The sequence below is a fragment of the Odontesthes bonariensis genome, chromosome 12, assembly GCF_027942865.1.
Source record: "Odontesthes bonariensis isolate fOdoBon6 chromosome 12, fOdoBon6.hap1, whole genome shotgun sequence".
NCBI lineage: Eukaryota > Metazoa > Chordata > Actinopteri > Atheriniformes > Atherinopsidae > Odontesthes > Odontesthes bonariensis.
The window spans coordinates 36,611,623-36,635,689 of record NC_134517.1 but is presented as its reverse complement, the minus strand read 5'-3'; the positions used below and the strand labels follow the sequence as shown (position 1 = coordinate 36,635,689).

At 41.6% G+C, this 24,067-nt stretch overlaps 1 protein-coding gene across 2 annotated transcripts; it reads left to right on the top strand.

The window, feature by feature from the left end:
• Nucleotides 1-456: 456 nt before the first annotated feature.
• cd28 (CD28 molecule) lies at nt 457-21,297 on the top strand. 2 transcript variants are annotated; one of them, XM_075478835.1, is made up of 5 exons: nt 457-843; nt 16,236-16,486; nt 19,188-19,344; nt 19,427-19,581; nt 20,707-21,297. In XM_075478835.1, the coding sequence occupies exons 1-5, from the start codon at nt 807-809 to the stop codon at nt 20,803-20,805; spliced, it is 699 nt and encodes a 232-aa protein (XP_075334950.1). In that variant the 5' UTR covers nt 457-806; the 3' UTR covers nt 20,806-21,297. The 2 variants fall into 2 exon arrangements, with proteins under 2 accessions (XP_075334950.1, XP_075334948.1); XM_075478833.1 differs by lacking the exon at nt 457-843 and adding an exon at nt 14,226-14,794.
• The last annotated feature ends 2,770 nt before the right edge of the window (nt 21,298-24,067 follow it).

The following is a 24,067-nucleotide window of genomic DNA, read 5'->3' as shown; positions in this document are numbered from 1 at the left end:
TTTTTAACCTGCTATTATATAAATGTGAAGTAATTACTTCTGAATTAATTATATTGAAAGGGAAAAAAACAGTGAACTTTTTTCTGGTGTTTAAATGTTTTTATAATTCACGGGTCAAAAATGACCCATAAGACAATCTTTGTACCCTAGTGGTGTACAGCCCACATGGAAACATAAACAAAAATAAAGTCTGACTTTTTCTAATGATGGGGTCCCTTTAGGAAAAGTCAGAACATTTCAAGTTGGAAAAAGATAGTTTAAGGTATTTTTTCTACAGCTAAACATGGTGGTGGCTCACTTTGGACCTGCAAGACAACAGGAGGGTTAAAGAACCTTTCTATATTTTTGTATTTATTTCCAAGCACATGACTGCACAGCCGTGAAAGCGTCAGCAGAAGCATCTTAAACGCCCTTCCCCCCTCTCTTAGACATCCTGACATCATCCAACATCGAGATCCTCCCTGCCAGCAGCTCGGATGATAACACTCTGAATGTCAGAACATTTCCAGCCTCTCAAAGCCTCTGATGCAAAACAGTGAGAGTTGTGATATGAATCTACACGTGGGCGATATTGTGGTTTGTGATCCCGTCGCCCACCGTGCGTTCGTGTGCATGTGGCTGCAGACTTTCCCTGCGAGCTTGTGTGCATGCATGGTTTCACAGGAAGCGTTCCTATCTGATTCACAGTCAGTCTCACGTTTCTCTCCTGCTGCTGAGAGTCTGCAGAGAAGAAGTTTGTTAAGCTAAAGGTGGTGACAAACGCCTTAAACCTCGGCCCGGCCTTAGGCCGGCAGGACAACCTGTGGATGTGTTCCAGTGTTGGACGGGTGACTAAATTCTCAGGTAAGAAGACTTATACTCATTCTGCATTTTCAGTCCAAAGTAACCGCAGAAACATGCTTTGGAACCAACATCACAACTTTCAGAATGACTCTGAGACCTTTAACTTGCTCTGTCAGCGATCTGGAGCCGAATTCTGCTGTAAGGACGATTTAGTGCAATAAAATCTGCAGCTGACTGTCGGCTCTCCTCAGTAATGCTCCCTCATGTGGTGGAAAAGGTTTCAGATATAAGAGTTAAAGCAGATGCACACACAGCGCAAAAGTTCTCTGCTAAGAGAAGCAGCCGACCTTTGAAATACATCAAAAACTAAACATGTCAAAAACTCTCATCTTGCAAATAAGGCTTTAAAAAAAGTGTAAGAATTCTTTGTTTGGAGTGAATTAAAATGAGTGTTGTGGCCAGAAAGTTTGGTTTTATTGATTAAAGCTTTAAGTACGCTGCACAGTGTTAACCAGAAAGCCTGATAGGCTGCAGACACAGCTCCACATTACTGTAACATCAGCATAAACCCGGATGTACACCGACAAATATTTTATCGCACATTAACGCAGGTTTTATTATTTATTTTATTATTGTAAAAGTCTGTTTCTCACAGGCTTTTATTCTGTAAAAGTCTGCTGCTCACAGGCTTTTATTCTGTAAAAGTCTGTTGCTCACAGGCTTTTATTTTGTAAAAGTCTGCTGCTGTCTGCTGTGGAACAGGAAAAGAAAGTAATCGGCGGATCCACCAAACATGGAGAAGGGTACGGAACTTTTACTCGGCCATTTTCATGTTAAAGTTCTTCCAGACGGCGGAGTCGACAGAACCAAAGTCATCTGTAAACACTGCCAAGTTGAATTGTCTTCTCAGCGTAGTAGTTCCAGTCTAAAATATCACTTAAAGGCAAAACACACAACTGATAGCAGCAAGTCATTCAAGGAAACAGACAGTGGAGCGAGGCTTCTACATAAAAACTACAGAAAGATGCTGATGTTAAAAGTGTGTTTGCACAACAAATGTTATGGCACTTTCATTCATATGGCAGCACATTTAAAATAAAGCTAAATGCTGAAAGCTATACACTACTTTTGGATTCATTTTTGGGGGAATCATGTAATTAATTAAATTGAAAATTTGCAGGAGTTTTTAAAAAAAAATTATTTTGAAATACGTGCTTTTATGTTGAAACAAGTAAAACAGGAAGTAGCGCCGGTTAGCTCCGTGAGCTTCACACCTGTAGCTACCTGTGATGTTAGCTGCTGGTTTATCTTTATTTTATTACTCCATGCTTCGTGGTGTTTGCTGTAACTGTGTGAATGTGATGCATTCAACAGACTTTTACAATCAACAACCTGCGTTAATGCGCGATAAAATATTTATCGGCGTTAAATAATTAACAAGTTGACGCGATAATAACGACTTAACTCGCCCAGCCCTGGTTATTTTTTATTATTTTCCCCTTTAAATCAACCCCCCGTAAGACATCAAACTGAAACTGAGCTCCAGCTGTGAGTGACATTTCGTCTCTTTACATCTGGCAGTTGTTAGTTTCAGAGCCTCCATGTGAGATATCACATTTGGCAAACTTTGATCTTAGTTACAGTATTGCTATTAATACATTGTTATTGCACTGAACTGCCTTGCACTACAGTTATACCTATACCTTAACCTGCCTACTCTGATATTGCACTATTGCACAATTCTCACCCTTTTCAATTGTATCATTTGTATTATTGCATTTTGGTCTTACCTGTTGAGGTGTCCATGACCATGGTACACTGACAGGGACAACAAGAAGGCGGACATTTCCAGCCGCACACCCCTCTGGACAACTGCATTCCCACCCATAGTGTCTATTTATTGCAAATGTACAAACTGTATTTATTATTCTCATACACGTCCCTATTTACCACCCGTGCTCAATTCCATTCTTACTGTTTGTAATTTGTAATTTTTATTCTTTTATGTTATTGTTGAGTGTTTGAATTCCTTGTTTGTTTAGTCAAACCTGGCCAATAAAGCTGATTCTGATTCTGATTCTCATACGAGCTGTGATGTGTGTGTTTTCTGTCAACCTAAAAACGCAATTCTGTTTTTTTTCCTCTGATCTGGGGTGTTTGCTGCAGTTAGGATGTGGTGAACACACCCAGGCATCGGAGAAAAAAACTAAAAACGTCCCTGATCCAGCCGCCTGTTCTGCTTCCAAACCTTTCTTTGCTTTAACGTCTCTCACCACCGATTCATCGATGCTTTCTCGTCTCCTTTCTGCTCTGAACTTTGACAGAAGCAGAGTTTTTATCTGCAGGAAGGAGGTGAGAGATACCGTATGCCAGGCAGCCCTGTCGCATCAGCCAATGAGAGTCCACATGATGTGGACAGGAAGTTGTGTTTTATTGGTCTACAGCTTGACAATCAGCTGGATTGGCATCATTTTGTGGGTTTAGAAAATCCTCTGGAGAGACCAGCTGTTCCAGCTGTTCCAGTTGTGGATGTGCTGTCAGCCTGTCTGGAAACCAGGCGCTGGTCAGTGGAGCACCAAAACTAAAAATTATGCATGCATTAGAAACAGGGTTTCTATATCTATAGCAGGGAGAAAAAGGAGAGAGCTTCTCCCTCTCAGCTGTGATTTTACAAATCAAATTTATTTATATAGCACATTTCATGTACAGAACAGTTCAAAGTGCTTCACATAAAATAAAAGCATTGCAGCAGGGAGTGGAAGAAGCATTAAAAATACATAAAAGAATATAAAGAGAAACAAATAAAATCATTTAAATGAATTTAAAAACCAGCAACAGTCCAGATAAGTTCAAAGATATCGTGCAGATTTCATGCATAGACACATGAGAACAGAAATGTTTTTAACCTGGATTTAAAAATGTCTCCATTTGGTGAAAGTTTAATCTCCACTGGCAGTTTGTTCCACTTGTTTGCAGCATAACAGCTAAATGCTGCTTCTCCATGTTTAGTCTGGACTCTGGACTGGACCAGCTGACCTGAGTCCTTGGATCTAAGAGCTCTGCTGGCTTTATATTCTCTGAACAGATCACAGACTGTAAACCATCAGCAGGCTTTTAAAATCTATTCTGTGACTGACTGGACTACAGACAATCTAAGTTTTAAAAATGTATGATCCTTCTAAAATATTTGTGATAATTGTAGACCAAAGAGTTGAAAGGTTCGGATCCCTCCTCCAGTGCATCTCAGTATAATGCTTCATCAGTTCTCAGGGAGAACAAACTCTTAAACAGCTGAAACTGACAGTCCAAACCAGTTATTCAGAGTTATTAACAGAACACTGAGCTGAAGATGCTGCAGAACCTGATACATCACACACTGTAATAAACATTTTTAAATCCAGGTTAAAGACATTTCTGTTCTCATGTGTCTATGCATGAAATCTGCACGCTATCTTTGAACTTATCTGGACTGTTGCTGGTTTTTAAAGTCATTTAAATTATTTTATTTGTTTCTCTTTATATTCTTTTATGTATTTTTAATGCTTCTTCCACTCCCTGCTGCAATGCTTTTATTTTAAAGCACTTTGAACTGTTCTGTACATGAAATGTGCTATAAAAATAAATTTGATTTGATATGATTATAAACATTTTGTATAATCAGAAATGTGTTTTTGTGACATGGAAAAATAAGAACTATCAGCATGTTGAAGTCATGATTTTAATGGCTCATAAAGACTTAAAGAGCCGATGTAAAAAGAAGGATTTCCTCATCTGGTTATTGTGAAGAGACATGAGTAATTTCCCTTCATGTTTAGTCAAATTAAAGCAGAGTAGTTCAGAGGTGTCTCATGCACGGGACGCTTTACTCAGAACTGAAGGCAACAGATTTAAAAAACAAAAGAAAAAAAAAGATTGTTAGTGAAAATTTAAGCTTCATTTTAAGCAGATTTGGCACTTCTGACTCATTGATTTTGATCCCTTTAGAACAAGGTTGATGAACTCTTTATCCCTTTATACCACAGGATGGGATTTGAACCAGCAACCTTTATGCTGGGTGACAACAGTGCCGATCAGCAACCCCCACGCAGCCTCGAGTTGCTTTAAATCAGCTTAATAACGAGAAGAAGCTCCTGTCGTCCACCCAGAATCATGGAAAAAAGAAAAGAAAAGACGCATTGTTAGTCTTCCCCACGTTTTGTGTCGTCAGCTGATAAGTTTGTCCTCATTTCCTGCTGAGAAGTGGTTTAGAGACGCTCTTTAGAGTCTTTAATTCTACATTTAGTGACTCTTGTATCTGAGACAAAGCTGCTTTTCTACTTCTAACTGATTTTACTTCTAACTTTTGGTAGTTTTGACTGTTTCAGAGCTAAAATAAAAATAACTTTATTGAGATAAATTCACCTCAAATAGAAACCAATCCCTGCTGTCTGTGTGTTAATGAGTACTGGAGTATAAGAATCATCTTAAAAACATCAGAATGTGTTGTCTTATCTCTGGCAGCTTAACAAATATCAGCTCTTTTACGCTTTCAGACAGGAAGCAACATTTCTCTGAGATTACACACAGTTTCACTCCCTTTTCTGGATCAGTTTTCAGTCAAATCCTCATAAAAACTCATAAAGCTGAGATATTTTAACCTTTGCAGCAGTCTGTGTCAGGTTGGATACGTTTGGGTGTTTTTCTTTTAACTGAAACCAGATTGAGGGAAAGAAAATCTAATCACAGCTGTACCGTGCAGATTTCAGTCAGTTAACTCCGCTGGGCTGAGCAGCTGGGGGTTTTAAACCTCCAGGAAAACTCAAAAATGAAAACCAGAAAAAGAAAAAGTGCTATAAAATATCATAAAGATTATTATTCGTTTCCACTTTCTAAGCTTAAATCTTCTAATTAGCTTCAGCGCTAATCAGAGCTAAAGTTTAATTATTCATTTTAACAATAAAAGGAGCAGGTGGTGGATGATATATTTAAAGTAGGGCTGGGCAACGATTCAAATGTTTAATCTAATTGATCACATGATTTCCCTGATTAATCACGATTAATCACATTTGTACGCAGAATCCAAAAATGAATCCAAAAGTAGTGTATAGCCTTTAGCATTTAGTTTTATTTTAAATGTGCTGCCATATGAATGAAAGTGCCATACAGGGCTCTAGACTAACTTTTTACACTGGTTGCACTGGTGCGCCCAACTTTTTTTCTTAGGTGCACCCAAACGCATTGCATTTAACACAGCAGTTTTACAGGTTCACTTTTATTATTTATTTATTTTTAAATCGCTGTCCATATAGGCAATATTGACTTGTAAACGATTAACTAGCAATCTGGTCAAAACAAAGTTCTTTATTTGAAGCACAATTCTACGAACTTACTGAACTTAACTCACTAACTACTTACTGAAACTTACTGAAAAAGTGTTGGTGCTTAAAGTGCTTCGCTGGCCTGAAATTTAAACGTAAAACATCTCAAGATAAATTAAATAAAAAGAAAATCTAAATTAAAATTGCAAGTGTTTTAAGGGTTTCAAACTGAACATCTCATGGCTCAATGTCTTGTGGACTATCCTCCATCGCAGTCACATGCCCCTCGGATGGCCAACTCCTGTACTTGGGTTAAATATATCTAAATATATATATCAGTATATTCACCGGTCTTCCTCTCCTCAAGATACGGCCGTACAAAATGACGCATTCCTGCCATGTACTCACTGTTCGCAGTTAGCACAGACGTCTTTTTTTTCAACGTATCTGCGATGACTCCTATAAATTGCACGCACGCGACATCATTGCTGTACGTCGGGTTTATGTTTAAGCCATTTTTCTTCTGAAGAATTATTTCGGACTTGAACTTAGTGAAGGGAACTTTTGCAATATGGTAGGCAACTTTAAACTTGATTATCATCTGAGGCTACGGGTCTAATGTGTGTCTGTTGTTGAACCACAGGAAGACTTTCAGGGTCTCGTAGACTTTTTTTTTTTTTTTTTTGAACGGGTGGTTGCACCTATGCGACCTCAGATTTTTTTTAGTTGTACCATTGAGAAAAAAGGTTGCACTCTAGAGCCCTGCCATAACATTTGTTGTGCAAACACACTTTTAACATCAGCATCTTTCTGTAGTTTTTATGTAGAAGCCTCGCTCCACTGTCTGTTTCCTTGAATGACTTGCTGCTATCAGTTGTGTGTTTTGCCTTTAAGTGATATTTTAGACTGGAACTACTACGCTGAGAAGACAATTCAACTTGGCAGTGTTTACAGATGACTTTGGTTCTGTCGACTCCGCCGTCTGGAAGAACTTTAACATGAAAATGGCCGAGTAAAAGTTCCGTACCCTTCTCCATGTTTGGTGGATCCGCCGATTACTTTCTTTTCCTGTTCCACAGCAGACAGCAGCAGACTTTTACAAAATAAAAGCCTGTGAGCAACAGACTTTTACAAAATAAAAGCCTGTGAGCAGCAGACTTTTACAAAATAAAAGCCTGTGAGCAGCAGACTTTTACAAAATAAAAGCCTGTGAGCAAGACTTTTACAAAATAAAAGCCTGTGAGCAAGACTTTTACAATAATAAAAGCCTGTGAGCGACACTTTTACAAAATAAAAGCCTGTAAGCAGCAGACTTTTACAAAATAAAAGCCTGTGCGCAACATACTTTTACAAAATAAAAGCCTGTGCGCAACAGACTTTTACAAAATAAAAGCCTGTGAGCAAGACTTTTACAAAATAAAAGCCTGTGAGCAAGACTTACAATAATAAAAGCCTGTGAGCGACAGACTTTTACAAAATAAAAGCCTGTGAGCGACAGACTTTTACAAAATAAAAGCCTGTGAGCAACACTTTTACAAAATAAAAGCCTGTGAGCAACAGACTTTAACAAAATAAAAGCCTGTGAGCAGCAGACTTTTACAAAATAAAAGCCCGTGAGCAACAGACTTTTACAAAATAAAAGCCTGTGAGCAACAGACTTTTACAAAATAAAAGCCTGTGGGCGACAGACTTTTACAAAATAAAAGCCTGTGAGCAACAGACTTTTACAAAATAAAAGCCTGTGGACGACAGACTTTTACAAAATAAAAGCCTGTGGGCGACAGACTTTTACAAAATAAAAGCCTGTGAGTGACAGACTTTTACAAAATAAAAGCCTGTGGGCGACAGACTTTTACAAAATAAAAAAACCTGTGAGCAACAGACTTTTACAAAATAAAAGCCTGTGAGCGACAGACTTTTACAAAATAAAAGCCTGTGAGCGACAGACTTTTACAAAATAAAAGCCCGTGAGCGACAGACTTTTACAAAATAAAAGCCTGTGGGCGACAGACTTTTACAAAATAAAAGTCTGTGAGCGACAGACTTTTACAAAATAAAAGCCTGTGGGCGACAGACTTTTACAAAATAAAAGCCTGTGGGTGACAGACTTTTACAAAATAAAAGCCTGTGAGCGACAAACTTTTACAAAAAAAAACCTGTGAGCAACAGACTTTTACAAAATAAAAGCCTGTGAGCGACAGACTTTTTCAAAATAAAAGCCTGTGAGCGACAGACTTTTACAAAATAAAAGCCCGTGAGCAACAGACTTTTACAAAATAAAAGCCTGTGAGCGACAGACTTTTAGAAAATAAAAGCCTGTGGGCGACAGACTTTTACAAAATAAAAGCCTGTGAGCAACAGACTTTTACAAAATAAAAGCCTGTGGGTGACAGACTTTTACAAAATAAAAGCCTGTGAGTGACAGACTTTTACAAAATAAAAGCCCGTGAGCGACAGACTTTTACAAAATAAAAGCCTTTGGGCGACAGACTTTTACAAAATAAAAGTCTGTGAGCGACAGACTTTTACAAAATAAAAGCCTGTGAGCAACACTTTTACAAAATAAAAGCCTGTGAGCGACAGACTTTAACAAAATAAAAGCCTGTGAGCAACAGACTTTTACAAAATAAAAGCCTGTGAGCAAGACTTACAATAATAAAAGCCTGTGAGCGACAGACTTTTACAAAATAAAAGCCTGTGAGCGACAGACTTTTACAAAATAAAAGCCTGTGAGCAACACTTTTACAAAATAAAAGCCTGTGAGCAACAGACTTTTACAAAATAAAAGCCTGTGGGTGACAGACTTTTACAAAATAAAAGCCTGTGAGCGACAAACTTTTACAAAAAAAAACCTGTGAGCAACAGACTTTTACAAAATAAAAGCCTGTGAGCGACAGACTTTTTCAAAATAAAAGCCTGTGAGCGACAGACTTTTACAAAATAAAAGCCCGTGAGCAACAGACTTTTACAAAATAAAAGCCTGTGAGCGACAGACTTTTAGAAAATAAAAGCCTGTGGGCGACAGACTTTTACAAAATAAAAGCCTGTGAGCAACAGACTTTTACAAAATAAAAGCCTGTGGGTGACAGACTTTTACAAAATAAAAGCCTGTGAGTGACAGACTTTTACAAAATAAAAGCCCGTGAGCGACAGACTTTTACAAAATAAAAGCCTTTGGGCGACAGACTTTTACAAAATAAAAGTCTGTGAGCGACAGACTTTTACAAAATAAAAGCCTGTGGGCGACAGACTTTTACAAAATAAAAGCCTGTGGGTGACAGACTTTTACAAAATAAAAGCCTGTGAGCGACAAACTTTTACAAAAAAAAAACCTGTGAGCAACAGACTTTTACAAAATAAAAGCCTGTGAGCGACAGACTTTTTCAAAATAAAAGCCTGTGAGCGACAGACTTTTACAAAATAAAAGCCTGTGAGCGACAGACCTTTACAAAATAAAAGCCTGTGGGCGACAGACTTTTACAAAATAAAAGCCTGTGAGCAACAGACTTTTACAAAATAAAAGCCTGTGGGCGACAGACTTTTACAAAATAAAAGCCTGTGAGCATCAGACTTTTACAAAATAAAAGCCTGTGAGCAACAGACTTTTACAAAATAAAAAACTGTGAGTGACAGACTTTTACAAAATAAAAGCCTGTGAGCAACAAACTTTTACAAAATAAAAGCCTGTGAGCGACAGACTTTTACAAAATTAGATGTTATACAATCTGCACCAACAAACATCACGGTTGTTAGAGCACAGAGAACATTGCTGGTTTTAAGCTTCTTCTGTCCTTTCAGGGTGTCATTCCTCGAGACTATATGCTTTGAAATGACAAAAACAACAACAAAATACCCTGAGACGTGACTCAGCGTCGTGCTCAGACTTTACGACGTGATGCCTGGCTGCGTCTTCCTACAGGTGCCGTGCATCAGACCAAAACAACAGGCTTTGGTGATATCCTGTGAGATTTGGATGGTTCAACTGAACACTGAAACCACTGAAACCAGCTCCACATGCAGAATCTGAGCATCGTCGGCACCATACTGAAACAATGACAGCAGCAGAATCGGTCCGCAGTTTCCCGGGCGACTGAGGACTGTAGTTCTGCCTGTAACTTCAGGGTTTAACCCCCACACCGGCGGTTTCCAGGCAAAACACAGATGTGACGTCAGCAGGGCGGCGAATGTGGCAGCATCAGCACTTTCAGTGAGATCAGAACACACTCAGAATTAGCTGTTTTCCACTGTTTGCACATTATCGCTGCACATTTCGTGCACCGCGGCTGAGACGAAAGCAGCAAATGATTGTTTGGTTCCACAGAGAAATAACCGATGATTGAATATCTGATTCATTTGAAGAATTTGAGATAAAATTGGTTTTGATTGCATCACACGAGCAACACGTCCAAATCGAGTAAAGAAAAAGTTCCTTTAACTTTAAAGTTTAACTGATCAAAGAAAAGAAATAAACCTTCTCAGGTAAAACCAGCCAACAACACAGAGAAACTAAGTGAACCCCTGATCCAGTAGCTGGTAGCAGCAGTGTGTGAGAAACTAAGTGAACCCCTGATCCAGCAACTGGTAGCAGCAGCAGTGTGTGAGAATCTAAGTGAACCCCTGATCCAGCAGCTGGTAGCAGCAGTAAGTGAGAAACTAAGTGAACCCCTGATCCAGCAGCTGGTAGCAGCAGTGAGTGAGAAACTAAGTGAACCCCCGATCCAGCAGCTGGTAGCAGCAGTAAGTGAGAAACTAAGTGAACCCCTGATCCAGCAGCTGGTAGCAGCAGTGTGTGAGAAACTAAGTGAACCCCTGATCCAGCAGCTGGTACCAGCAGTGAGTGAGAAACTAAGTGAACCCCTGATCCAGCAGCTGGTAGCAGCAGTGTGTGAGAAACTAAGTGAACCCCTGATCCAGCAGCTGGTAGCAGCAGTGAGTGAGAAACTAAGTGAACCCCTGATCCAGCAGCTGGTAGCAGCAGTGAGTGAGAAACTAAGTGAACCCCTGATCCAGCAGCTGGTAGCAGCAGTGAGTGAGAAACTAAGTGAACCCCTGATCCAGCAGCTGGTAGCAGCAGTGTGTGAGAAACTAAGTGAACCCCTGATCCAGCAGCTGGTACCAGCAGTGAGTGAGAAACTAAGTGAACCCCTGATCCAGCAGCTGGTAGCAGCAGTGTGTGAGAAACTAAGTGAACCCCTGATCCAGCAGCTGGTAGCAGCAGTGAGTGAGAAACTAAGTGAACCCCTGATCCAGCAGCTGGTAGCAGCAGTGAGTGAGAAACTAAGTGAACCCCTGATCCAGCAGCTGGTAGCAGCAGTGAGTGAGAAACTAAGTGAACCCCTGATCCAGCAGCTGGTAGCAGCAGTGAGTGAGAAACTAAGTGAACCCCTGATCCAGCAGCTGGTAGCAGCAGTGAGTGAGAAACTAAGTGAACCCCTGATCCAGCAGCTGGTAGCAGCAGTGAGTGAGAAACTAAGTGAACCCCTGATCCAGCAGCTGGTAGCAGCAGTGAGTTGAAGTAATGGTTTCCTGTGGGACTCTAGAACACTTTGGTATCCAGAGGAGTTCATGGTGGACTCAGTGGCTGCGAGGTGCCCAGGTCCTGTGGCTGCAGAACCAGCCCAGATCATCAGCCCTCCACCACCGTGCTTGACAGCTGGTGTGAGGTGTTTGTGCTGATATGCTGTGTTTGGTTTCCTCCAAACGTGCTGCTGTGCATTATGAGCAAACATCTCCACTTTGGTCTGCTCTGTCCAAAGGACATTGTTCCAGAAGTCTTGTGGTTTGTTCAGATGCAGCTTTGCAAACCTAAGCTGTGCTGCCATGTTCTTTTTAGAGAGAAGAGGCTTTCTCCTGCAGCCCTTCCACACAAGCCACACCTGTTCAGTCTGTTTCTAACTGTGCTGCCATGACCTTTAACCTTTAACATGCTGACTGAGGCCTGCAGAGTCTGAGATGTAGCTCTTGGGTTTCTGACCTTGGGGTGACCTTTAACCTTTAACATGCTAACTGAGGCCCGCAGAGTCTGAGATGTAGCTCTTGGGTTTCTGACCTTGGGGTGACCTTTAACCTTTAACATGCTGACTGAGGCCTGCAGAGTCTGAGATGTAGCTCTTGGGTTTCTGACCTTGGGGTGACTTTTAACCTTTAACATGCTAACTGAGGCCCGCAGAGTCTGATATGTAGCTCTTGGGTTTCTGACCTTGGGGTGACCTTTAACCTTTAACATGCTAACTGAGGCCTGCAGAGTCTGAGATGTAGCTCTTGGGTTTCTGACCTTGGGGTAACCTTTAACCTTTAACATGCTAACTGAGGCCTGCAGAGTCTGAGATGTAGCTCTTGGGTTTCTGACCTTGGGGTGACCTTTAACCTTTAGCATGCTAACTGAGGCCTGCAGAGTCTGAGATGTAGCTCTTGGGTTTCTGACCTCGGGGTGACCTTTAACCTTTAACATGCTAACTGAGGCCTGCAGAGTCTGAGATGTAGCTCTTGGGTTTCTGACCTCGGGGTGACCTTTAACCTTTAACATGCTAACTGAGGCCCGCAGAGTCTGAGATGTAGCTCTTGGGTTTCTGACCTCGGGGTGACCTTTAACCTTTAACATGCTAACTGAGGCCCGCAGAGTCTGAGATGTAGCTCTTGGGTTTCTGACCTCGGGGTAACCTTTAACCTTTAACATGCTAACTGAGGCCCGCAGAGTCTGAGATGTAGCTCTTGGGTTTCTGACCTTGGGGTGACCTTTAACCTTTAACATGCTAACTGAGGCCCGCAGAGTCTGAGATGTAGCTCTTGGGTTTCTGACCTTGGGGTGACCTTTAACCTTTAACATGCTGACTGAGGCCCGCAGAGTCTGAGATGTAGCTCTTGGGTTTCTGACCTTGGGGTGACCTTTAACCTTTAACATGCTAACTGAGGCCTGCAGAGTCTGAGATGTAGCTCTTGGGTTTCTGACCTTGGGGTGACCTTTAACCTTTAACATGCTAACTGAGGCCTGCAGAGTCTGAGATGTAGCTCTTGGGTTTCTGACCTTGGGGTGACCTTTAACCTTTAACATGCTAACTGAGGCCTGCAGAGTCTGAGATGTAGCTCTTGGGGCTCTGACCTTGGGGTGACCTTGCTGGGACATCCACTCCTGGGCAGATTGACAGCTGTCCTGAATGTTTTCCACCTGTGAATAATCTTTCTCTCTGTAGAACGATGGACTCCAGATAGTTTGGAAATCACCCATTTTGTATTTTTCTGTTTGTATTTACTTTTGAAGCCAGAGTTGCTTCAGCCTCGTTGTTTGGAGCCTCCTTAGGGTCAGTAATGGTCAACAAAGACAGCTTCAGTAATGAACACTAATAATACTTCGTAACATGTGCTGTTTTTTGCCGATTTGATCCCTCCATCCCCCTCATATGATGAGCTCTCAGTCAGTTGCTGTAATCCAAAAACATTCATGGCAGCTTTCATCTGAAGGAAGCGACAGTTTGTCCTGCACATCCCACTCAAAGTATAGTATAATCCCTATTTTCCAAAACACTTTTTCTTTCTCTGTGAAAGATTCAGAGCTGCACTCAAAGGAGCAATAAATCAGACAAAGATGTATCTCTGTCGGCCGAAACGGTTTGAACTCAAATCAGAAGGAAAATTTGATTGTTCGTGAGCTGCAAACTGCACAGAAGAATTAAAGAAGATCAAAAAAACAGTTATTCAAATTTTGGGGGAAACATTTTGAAACCACAGGAATTTAGAAAAATATTCGCACAGCAAAAGTTTCCACAGAGCAACTCATTTACGCTCGTTGTTTTTCCACTCGACACTCGCGCGCCTTAAAAAAAGACTCGTAGTATTCAAATGGTTTCTGAGGAACCCCGACCTGTGTCGACAGATGTTCCAGATGTTTCCGAAAAGCGGCGAAGAGAAGAAGGCAAACTCATCTCACTGCAGGTTCTGGAGGAGGATATTTCTGCGGATGGCTGTGTGTCATAAGAAAAATAAAACCTCACCTTTAAAGATGTTTCTTTTGACTTGTTTTTACTTTTACTTCATGATAAAAGTAAGAAAGAGGAGGTAGTTTACAGCAGATTTATGTAAAAGTGCAACATGGGAAGCAAATAACGCGTTTCTGTTTGATGTGATACAGAAGTTGTGCTTTATTAAAAGTTATTAAAAGTTTAAGCAAACGTGTAAAAGTTCTGCTCGACTGTTGGAACACATATTCAGAGCTTTACCTTCTTATTCTGATATTTTAAGGGGTTTTCTGTGATTTCAAATCATTTTTAATTCTGTTTTCCTCGTCTTTCTTTGACGTTTGACGTGTTCGAGCTGCCAGTTTTTTTTTTCCTGCCACTGAAACAATGCTGTAACTTTGTGATGAGCTGGTTTATTGAAATAAACTTCAGTCTCAGCATTCCTGCAGAACCACCGCTGCTTAAAACTGCCGTCTCTCTTTACCGACAAAACATCGTCGTCATTTCCTGTGCTGCCACATAGATTTCCATGACAGCTCTGCAAGGCTATAAAGTTGAGTTTCAGTGTTTTTGCAGTATTTTCATGAACTTTACTCATCAGGGTGTCAGAGTGTGTGCGCGTCAGCCGCCTGTTTTAGTGAATTGGAAGTGCTTGTGGCTCTGGTTGAAGCTTTGTGAGAAACTGTAGGATGTTCCTGACTCACTGTGTGATGGGATGGATGCTGTTGACAGTCCTCAGCCTCTGCCTGCCTGTGTGGAGTGGTGAGTACAGTCAGGCTTTTACTGATGTGATGATGGAGGAGAAGAACTTTTGGTGTTTTTTGGTGATAATCAATCGAGCATAAAGTCAGATGCATTTAAAACAGATGCTGCACGAGTCCGAACAGCTTCAGATAATGAACCTTTGGATAATATTTGGGTCCTGAAAGCCTCCAGTTTGAAGTCAGTTCTTTACATTTAGAGGAAAAGTACTTAAAACCTGATCTGATTAGTGGAAATTACATTGTGTAACTAATATTTAAGGCTAAATTTAAACTGGATTACGAACAGAAGTTACAAAATTTCCATGTGAGAATAAATGAGAGGGAGTTCACATCTTTACAGACAACCTGTAATCATAGACAACAATGTTTTAATGCTCAGAATGCAGGTTAATGAATTGATGCATTACTGAGTTCGATCCAGGTGAATAAAGCGCTGTCATCTGCAAACAGATGTTGGAAAATAATGCTGTTTTTGTTTAAATGCTAAATTAATTTTTTTAAGAGTTTAATCCAACAAAAGTTGACTTTAGCTGGTCAAGTTTTTATATTTAAGGTTGGATCTTTTACAGAAGCTGGTTGGTAAAAAGGTCTTCAGCTGCAAATTAACCAAAGACTTTCGTTAACACTCAAAAATTAGGTGACAAAGGACACATTTTTGGGCAAACTGAGGACTACACCAGGCTCTTGGTTTGAGCTGTACAGGAACAGATTTCAGCAAAGGTTGATCTTTAGAGTCTGAGGAAGTGAAACCTTTATGTCGGACTGGTCATGTGGTACAGAAACAGGGGAGGTTTCCGTGTCCTCTGCTGATGGAGAACCTGATGAGCTGAATTTTAGTCTCTCCAACACAGATGATGTTTAAAATGAAAGAAACTGAGTGATAACACTTTTTCACAATATTAGTGGGAGCTGAAAGTTCTCCATGCTCCACTTCTGTTATGAAATGCATCCGAGGAGGTCATGAATGACTCTTTCAACATTTCTCGTAACATTTAAAACATTGAAGTATTTTACCTTTGTTTTGCACGTTTTACTTTGCAATCACTTGATATTTTTGTGGGATTTTGATAGCGTCTTTCCTGCCTCCTCAACATGATCAGCTCTACATTTTCAGGGCTTACACGTAGATTTGTTATTATAAAAGTGATTTTACATCCAACAACTGTAGTCGGAACCAAAGAATAAAAAAGAGTTACTTTAAATCTGTTAAAAACTTTGTGTAAAGATTGTAAAAATTAGAAATTAGTTTGGCTTCTTTGCATCTTTGCCAGCCGGTCACTGGTTAGGAGTCATCAACGTTGATGCTTCGCTGCGACGGCGGGACTCAGCGAGCTGCAGCGTTCAGTCAAACCAAAGCGTTTCAGTGTGACTCTCTGCATGTGACATAGTTCATCCAGCTGTGTGTGATCGGTAACACTGACGTCCATTTTCCCTGCCAGCTGTGAGGGTGACGCAGCCGTACAGGGTGGCGAGCACCAACGGCACGGCACAGATCCAGTGTGTCATCCAACCCCGGCCCGCCTTCCACCAGGTCCAACCCTCTCACGGCAGACACCAGGCGTACCCCTACCCCACCCCAGAGGATTTTCGAGTGACTCTGATGAAAGGTCTCCATGGCAACCAGGAACTCTGCTCGTCCGTCCTCAACTTCACAGAGCAAATAGAGACACAATGGGAGAGACAGGGAGAGGTAAGGCCTGTCTGCGTTAAAGGGAACTAATCATGTTTTAGTTTAACTTCTGTCATACATAACTGATTATCTGATGTTTATCTTATTCATTTATGTCCTTTACTTAGCCAGGAAGGTCTCATTGAGATACAAGATCTCCTCTTACAGGAACTCCTGAAAGCTAAACTTCAAATCAAACTATTTCTGATGTTAGTAAAATATGACGCAGAGAGACCAGCTAAAACCGACACGTTCACCTCCGGTTAAAAGCGAATGTAAAATAAAAACAGGTGTCGTTCAAAGCAGTTCTTAAAGCATCTTAACCCTAAGATGTGACCCTAAAACATGAAAAGAGGGGAGAGTTCGTAGGGCGATGATATTCTGAAGCTCATTCCATTCACGAGGAGCAAAGTGGGAGAAAACCAGCTCAGGGACATTAGAAATAAGGCTGTAGATCTAGTATCATGCCGGGTAATTTAGCAGCATAAGTAGGTCATCTACCTAACGATAACTTAGAAATAAACAGCGACATGTGCATTTTTCTTCTCTAAGGCTTAGAAAAGGCCGTCAGGTGAGTGCACGAGCCTGCAGAATATGGCAAATCAAGGACAAAGATGCATCAAGAGAGGAGCATTGTGCTGTTTGGAAAAGGAAAGCACATTATTATCTTTAAAAGCTTAATTTAGGATGAAGCTTTTTAACCGAGTATGAACATGAGAATTAACGGTAAGCTTATCATCAAGCCAAACGCATAGATATTCATGAGAAGAGACTCTATACGTTCACCGTCTCGCACTGCGTCAGAGAAAACGGATGTTTTAAGATGTAGTAAAAGTCATGAAATTGGTCTTGGCTTCCTGTAAGAGCTCTATGGCTGGATTCAAAGAAGGTGTAAATGATTGTGTCATCAGCATAAACCTTTACTTTGGTTTGATTTAACCCCTGTTTTAACTAATTTATGATTCATAAACCTGTGGTTACTGTCAGAGAGGCTGATGTATAGTTGAGTTCTTCAGGAAAGATAATTACTAAGAGCAGTTTAATGTTCTACATGATGTGGTAAATGTGATTAATCCCTGTAAGCTCCTCAGTTTCTTCATGTTTTTATCCACTTTTGTGATAAACTGATTTCAGCTTTCTTTATTCAGCCACAGCTCGCCTTCAAAGTCAAAGAACAGTAAAGCTCACAGGCTCTGGGTGCTGCCCCTCAGCAGGTGTCAGGGTTTGTGACGTAGATGAGTCTTAAATGGAAAAATAAGACACCATTGTGCACCCGTCACAGTTAACATCGAAACATGATGTCATTTGGTCTTTAGCAATGCATCACAGAACTTGTGCAGATCTGTTTTTATCTGAAATCTGATCTATTCAACCTGTTTTAAAGAAACCAGTCCATACATTTTGATTTATTCACACTGGTGCAGCAGCCTTTCCTCCCGTTTTAACCAAAGAACCAAGAAAAGAGAGCACATGACTCCTGTTTAACCCGACTAATCAGTAGAATACGATCTGTGATCATCCCACACACGTCTGTGAGCTACAGCATCCCTCAGGAGCTGCAGAAGCTGGTGCAGAACCAACCTGGCAACCTCAAACTTTACTGAAAGGCAGCACGTTTTGCTGCACTGTAACTCAATATTAAATCTAACTGAAAGGGACAAAATAAAAGTTATTTAACAGCTTCTACAACATATGACTCTCTGTCATTCAACACCTGATCAGCCTCAGTCCTGCACTTTGATCCACGGGGAGGCCTGAATGTGTTCAGGGAAAAACATGGAAGGTTAAGGTCAAGATCAGGCTGTTTAAGGGGGAATTACTCTAGACCTAAAGGTTGTTTTATCTTCTAGGTCAGTGGTTTTCAAAGTGGGGGCCGCCAGGGGGTGCTAGGGGGGCCTCAGAAAATTTGAGTGAAGATAAGAAAAAAATGCAAAAATAAAAAAATAGAATTAAATTTTTTTAAAACATCATTATAAAAAATTGTCAATTCTTTTTTATCAGTATTGTAAAATACAATTTATAATAATATATCATATCAAAATGTTATTTGCCATGCTTGTCTTTCTGATTGGCTGCCAGTCAAAACATCGTAGACCTGGCGGTTTGCGCCTGTTCTGAAGCTGCGCTGCTCCTCAAGCTAGCGTGTAGCTAGCTTAGCCAAAATGGACAGATTTTTGACTTGGAAGAGACTGAAAGAACTGGCCGACTAAAATCAGAAAGTATGAGGCAGCATACTTTAAGTTTGGCTTTACAGCCGTACAGAAAAATGCGTCCTCTGTGTGGAGACCCTCTCAAATGAGTGTTTAAAACCTTCGAAACTTCAGCGTCACTTGATACAAAACATCCGCCAGAGTCCGAAAAAACGGTCGACTTCTTCAGACGTAAAGAAGAGCATTTAGTCAGGCTGCATTCACACGGCGAGCTGCTGTCCGTGAAGAAAAGAAAGAAAATTCGTTCTAAAAGTTGATGTTTCTTTACATATTCTGTAGCATTGTCTGTGGTTTGCAAAGGGCCAGAAGCTAATACTGTTTGGGGGCCTTGGCATGGAAAAGTTTGGGAACCCCTGTTCTAGTCTACGCCATTAAAAGCCAAACCAGTCCTCCACACACTACAGACTCAAAGTTTAATTTGTTGCATCTAAGCCTGTTTCCTTCTGGTTCTCTGAAATGGAACAAAAATGTGGGTCAGGTCTTTTTTAATGCTGCCATAATGTCTGTTTCAGGTGCAGTGCTGGGCCAAGGTCAGAGATGGCGCCGTGGAGGTGACGATCTCCGGCCTGAAAGCCACGGACACGGATATCTATCGCTGTGAGATCCAGGTCTTCTACCCACCGCCGTTCCTGCGGTTCAGGGGCAACGGCACGCTCCTTCACGTAGTAGGTGAGGAGCCCACACGTGCGCACGCTTACATGCCGAGCGCTCACATCTGTCAGCACTCTTCATGCTGCTGGTTCGTCCACAGAGAGCTCCGACTGTCCTGCTCAGAGGGCGAAGGCCCAGCGGCGGGAAGAGGAGGACGAGGAGGAAGATGGCGAGAGGACGGCGCCGCTCAGTGTTCCTGTGGTTGTCCTGGTGATTCTGATCATCTGCGTTCTCCTCATCATCATCTACGTCCAGGTCAGAGCTTCATCCACTTTCACATCTTATAAGTTTTATAAGTTTACTTTAGTGTGATTTTTTGTGCTTTTACTCGACTCATCTCACGTTTGATGAAAAAAGAAAACAACATTAAAGGGACAGTTCGCCTCTTTTGACATGAAGCTGTGTAACATCCCATATCAGCAGCATCATTTCTGAACATCTTCTTACCCCCTGCTGCGTCCTGTGAGCAGAGTTCCAGCCTCGTTTTGGTGTTGATGAAGGTAGTCCGGCTAGTTGGCTGGGGTTTAAAAAATAAAGCGTTTTGCTTCTCAGAACAATATGCGTTCAACAGAGTAATACATTTGCATCACAAAATGGTTCTCCAGGAAAAAGTCAGACCTCACAATCTCTTGGCCCTATTTTCTCTCCCTTCGTATCACTGCCTGCTGCCGCCTGCTGACAGCCGCACCTGTTACGCTGTTTGCTGCTCGGAAGCAGCGGACTGCTCGGTCTGTGCTTCGGTCTGCACGGTCTACACAGCAGGCAGTGATACGAAGGGAGACAAAATAGCCCCAGCCAACTAGCCGGATTACCTTCATCAACACCAAAACGAGGCCGGAACTCGCATTTACCTGCATTGTTGTTTAGCTGTGTTTTTATTTACCTGCGTTGTTGTTTACCTGTGTTGTTATTTACCTGTATTTTTATTTACCTGTGTTTTTATTTACCTGCGTTGTTATTTACCTGCATTGTTGTTTATCTGTGTTTTTATTTACCTGCGTTGTCGTTTATCTGCGTTTTTATTTACCTGCGTTGTCGTTTATCTGCGTTTTTATTTACCTGCGTTGTTGTTTACCTGCGTTTTTATTTACCTGCGTTGTTATTTACCTGCATTTTTATTTACCTGTGTTGTTATTTACCTGCGTTGTTATTTACCTGCATTGTTGTTTACCTGCGTTTTTATTTACCTGCGTTATCATTTACCTGCGTTTTTATTTACCTGCATTTTTATTTACCTGCGTTGTTGTTTACCTGCGTTGTCATTTACCGGTGTTGTTGTTTACCTGCGTTGTTGTTTATCTGTGTTGTTGTTTACCTGCGTGCTGCATGTACACTGTAAACAAGGAGAATAAAGCAGCATTTTCTCTGTTTTTTCTGCAGACTCTTCAGTGTGAACGAGGGAGGAGGGAGATGGTCAGGATGACTCTGCCTCTTCATCATAAGACGGAGGCCACGTCATTTCCGTATGAAAACATATAAAACCTTCCTAACGTGTCTCCTACCGGCTGTGAATACTGTGCACAGGGTGTGGATTTAATTATCCCCCATTTCTTTTTAAACTACAGACAGAGGAACCTTGGACTGTCTGTGCATGTTGTACTTATTTAGTACAAAAACATTATATTTTGTAACACACATTGTGTTAAAGTTGTGGCTTTTATTGAGTTGTTATTGTGAAGGCTCGAGCTGCGAGTACTGTGTACAAACTGCTGCTGAATCACCAGGAATACGTCTGCCACTTTGTCTGTTTTTAAGTATGTTGTTGCCAGCAAATAATCATGTATTCATGTTGAATATTTCCTGATAATAAAGTTCCTTAATTGTAAAGTGCAACTTTAAAAAAAAAAAAAAAGTAAAACCAAGCAACTTGGTGTTGGTGTGTTGCTTACACGTAGATTTGTTATTGTAAAAGTGATTTTACTTCAAACAACTGTATTCTGAACCAAAGAATAAAAAAGAGTTACTTTAAAACTGTTAAAAACTTTGTGTTTGAAAATGCACAAATACACATTTAGTGTGAGTCAGAAAACTTTATTTAACCCAAAGGACAATTCATTCAGCAATTAGGCCAGTTTGTTAAAAAGAAACAAAGAGTTTAAACAGTAAGATGAAAATACCAAGAGAGCAAATCAGTGTCTTCACACATTAAAGGACAAAATGAGGACAGTGAAGACGAAAAGACACCGTTACAAAGTGCTACCCGCAGCATCATGGGCGTCGCACCTGTGGGGGATACAGCAAGATGATTTCACCCCCCCCCCCCACATTTTCCAAAGGTAAACCCGTTTGCCCCATGGATGTATGGATGTATGGATTTGAGCAGTGTAACTACTGTAGTTTCCATACAGGATCTAGTTTAGGGTGATGAGAATACAAATAAAAGCAGTAAAATGACCCTGTTCTGCATTTTCACAAATCAGAAAAAGGTTTCACAAATCCCAAACAAAGTTTTAATGAATCTATAGCCTCTTTAGAATAATTATATCCAGATTGGAGCAGTGTAGCTGTTGTAGTTTCCATACAGGACCTAGTTTAGGGTGATCAAAATGCAGTGAAATGGCCCTTTATGCCCATCCATTTAATTCGCGAATCGGATGCCAACTTCAGTGTCGTGTCTATGGGCTTGATGTGGCGCTTATGTGCCCCCCCTGGAACACCCGCACATTTAAAATCACTGCTCCACCCCTGCGCAGCATAAAGGGTAAAAGAGTTTATCAGGACGAGGTGACGAAGGATGAATCCAGCTGGGCAGGACCTCTGCAGGTGGAGGGAGAAGGATGGGAGATATTTCCAGGAGAGGGGAATGATCCAAATTAGCTGGAGAGGAGGGAGCAGGCTGTGCTGCTTGGTTCTGAGGCGGCGGCGGGGCGAGCAGGCAGGCAACAACAGGTGGAGGAGGGAGTCCAACCATGAGTGTCGAAAGTGGCGCGAGGAAACCAGAACACGGAGAGACTTTAGCAAGAAAAAGCTCTCAGTGCAGCCACTGGAGTCGGCCTGATCACCACACTCAGTGGGGTCACATGGCACTGAAAGGATCACATAATAGGCTAAATTACAATCAGACTGAGTTATTAAGTTGAAAAAATTAAATGAAAAGCGAACAGACTCCAGACATTAACCCAAATACTGGGAGGCAACAGATGCTTTGATGGAGGTTGACAAACCAACTTAGAGGTGCGTTAGCTCCATCATTATGCAGGAAAAAAGGAGAAAAACCAAGATTATGGTCACTAAATCAGTTCATTTAGAAGCTTTATAACCTGACCTCTGCCCTCTGAAGGCTTCTCTCTGGGTTAGATTACCTGCAGGACGTTGGTGCAGGTTCCAGTTTGACCTATTTTAGGTGACGTATAACTGAGACCTGTATGACCAACTGTCTGTCATACAGAAAGGATTCATGATGGCTGCCCTTCAGTGTTTAAAATCCAGCTCTTATTCTTAATGTTTGTTAAGTTTAACACATCGGCCTGTTTATTTCCCTCCACATCAGCATAAGCACGAACTCACACCAAAGACATCGAGTTGACTTCATTCCTTCCTTCATAATGTCCATTTCATTCATCCTTTCTAAAGGAAGATCTGACATATTTGGTATTTTTGAGTGATGAAAAGCTGTCAGACACAGTTAGGATGTTATTGATTCAACACGCAGCAAAATGTTCTGCTAACAGGAACAAAGAAATGACTGAAAGTCCAAAGGAAACCAAGAGGAACAGAGACTAAAGAAGTGTTTTAACTTCACTTTGCTCTCGTTTCTAACCTGTTCCTTCTGAGCTGTTTCACTTCCTCTGAAAGAATCCTCCTCCTTTTCCTTTTTCCTTCGGAAGCTTTTCACATTCCTGAGTCGTTTCCCTTTAAATTCTCAGTTTGTATTAAAAAATCTTCTCTGTTCTGGATATGGGTTTCGCTTCCTCCACAAACCCACTGATTAAACTGATTTAATTCAGTGAAACTAATTCAATTCAATTCATCCATCCATCCATCCATTATCTTCCGCTGGTCCGGGGATCGGGTCGCGGGGGCAGCAGCTTAAGCAAAGAGACCCAGACGTCCCTGTCCCCGGCCACTTCCTCCAGCTCTTCTGGGGGGACCCCGAGGCGTTCCCAGGCCAGCCGAGAGACATAGTCTCTCCAACGTGTCCTGGGTCTTCCCCGGGGCCTCCTCCCAGTGGGACGGGCCCGGAACACCTCACCAGGGAGGCGTCCAGGAGGCATCCTAACCAGATGCCCGAGCCACCTCATCTGACTTCTGGCTCAGCTCCTTCTTCACCACGACGGGCCGGTGCAGAGCCCGCATCACTGCAGACGCCGCACCGATCCGTCTGTCAATCTCCTGCTCCATTCGTCCCTCACTCGTGAACAAGATCCCGAGATACTTGAACTCCTCCACTTGGGGAAGGATCTCATTCCCGACCCGGAGAGAGCATTCCACCCTTTTCCGGCCGAGGACCATGGTCTCAGGTTTGGAGGCGCTGATTCTCATCCCAGCCGCTTCACTCTCGGCTGCGAACCGCTCCAGTGAGAGCTGAAGGTCACGGCCCGACGACGCCAACAGAACCACATCGTCCGCAAAAAGGAGAGACCCGATTCTGAGGTCGCCAAACCGGACCCCCTCAACGCCCTGGCTGCGCCTAGAAATTCTGTCCAAAAAAAAAAAAAAAAAGTAAATATATCACTAAGCCCACCGTTTTTGGTGGAAATGTTAGTACAGTGTTTAGCCAAGTGTAAATTTTTCATCATTG

What these genes read in the sequence shown, in the direction of transcription:
- cd28 (XM_075478833.1), top strand. Translation starts at nt 14,722, where the DNA reads ATGTTCCTGACTCACTGTGTGATGGGATGGATGCTGTTGACAGTCCTC. An exon ending in AATGGGAGAGACAGGGAGAG is followed by an intron (nt 16,487 to 19,187) that starts GTAAGGCCTGTC and finishes TGTCTGTTTCAG; the next exon opens with GTGCAGTGCTGGGCCAAGGT. An exon ending in TCATCATCATCTACGTCCAG is followed by an intron (nt 19,582 to 20,706) that starts GTCAGAGCTTCA and finishes TTTTTTCTGCAG; the next exon opens with ACTCTTCAGTGTGAACGAGG.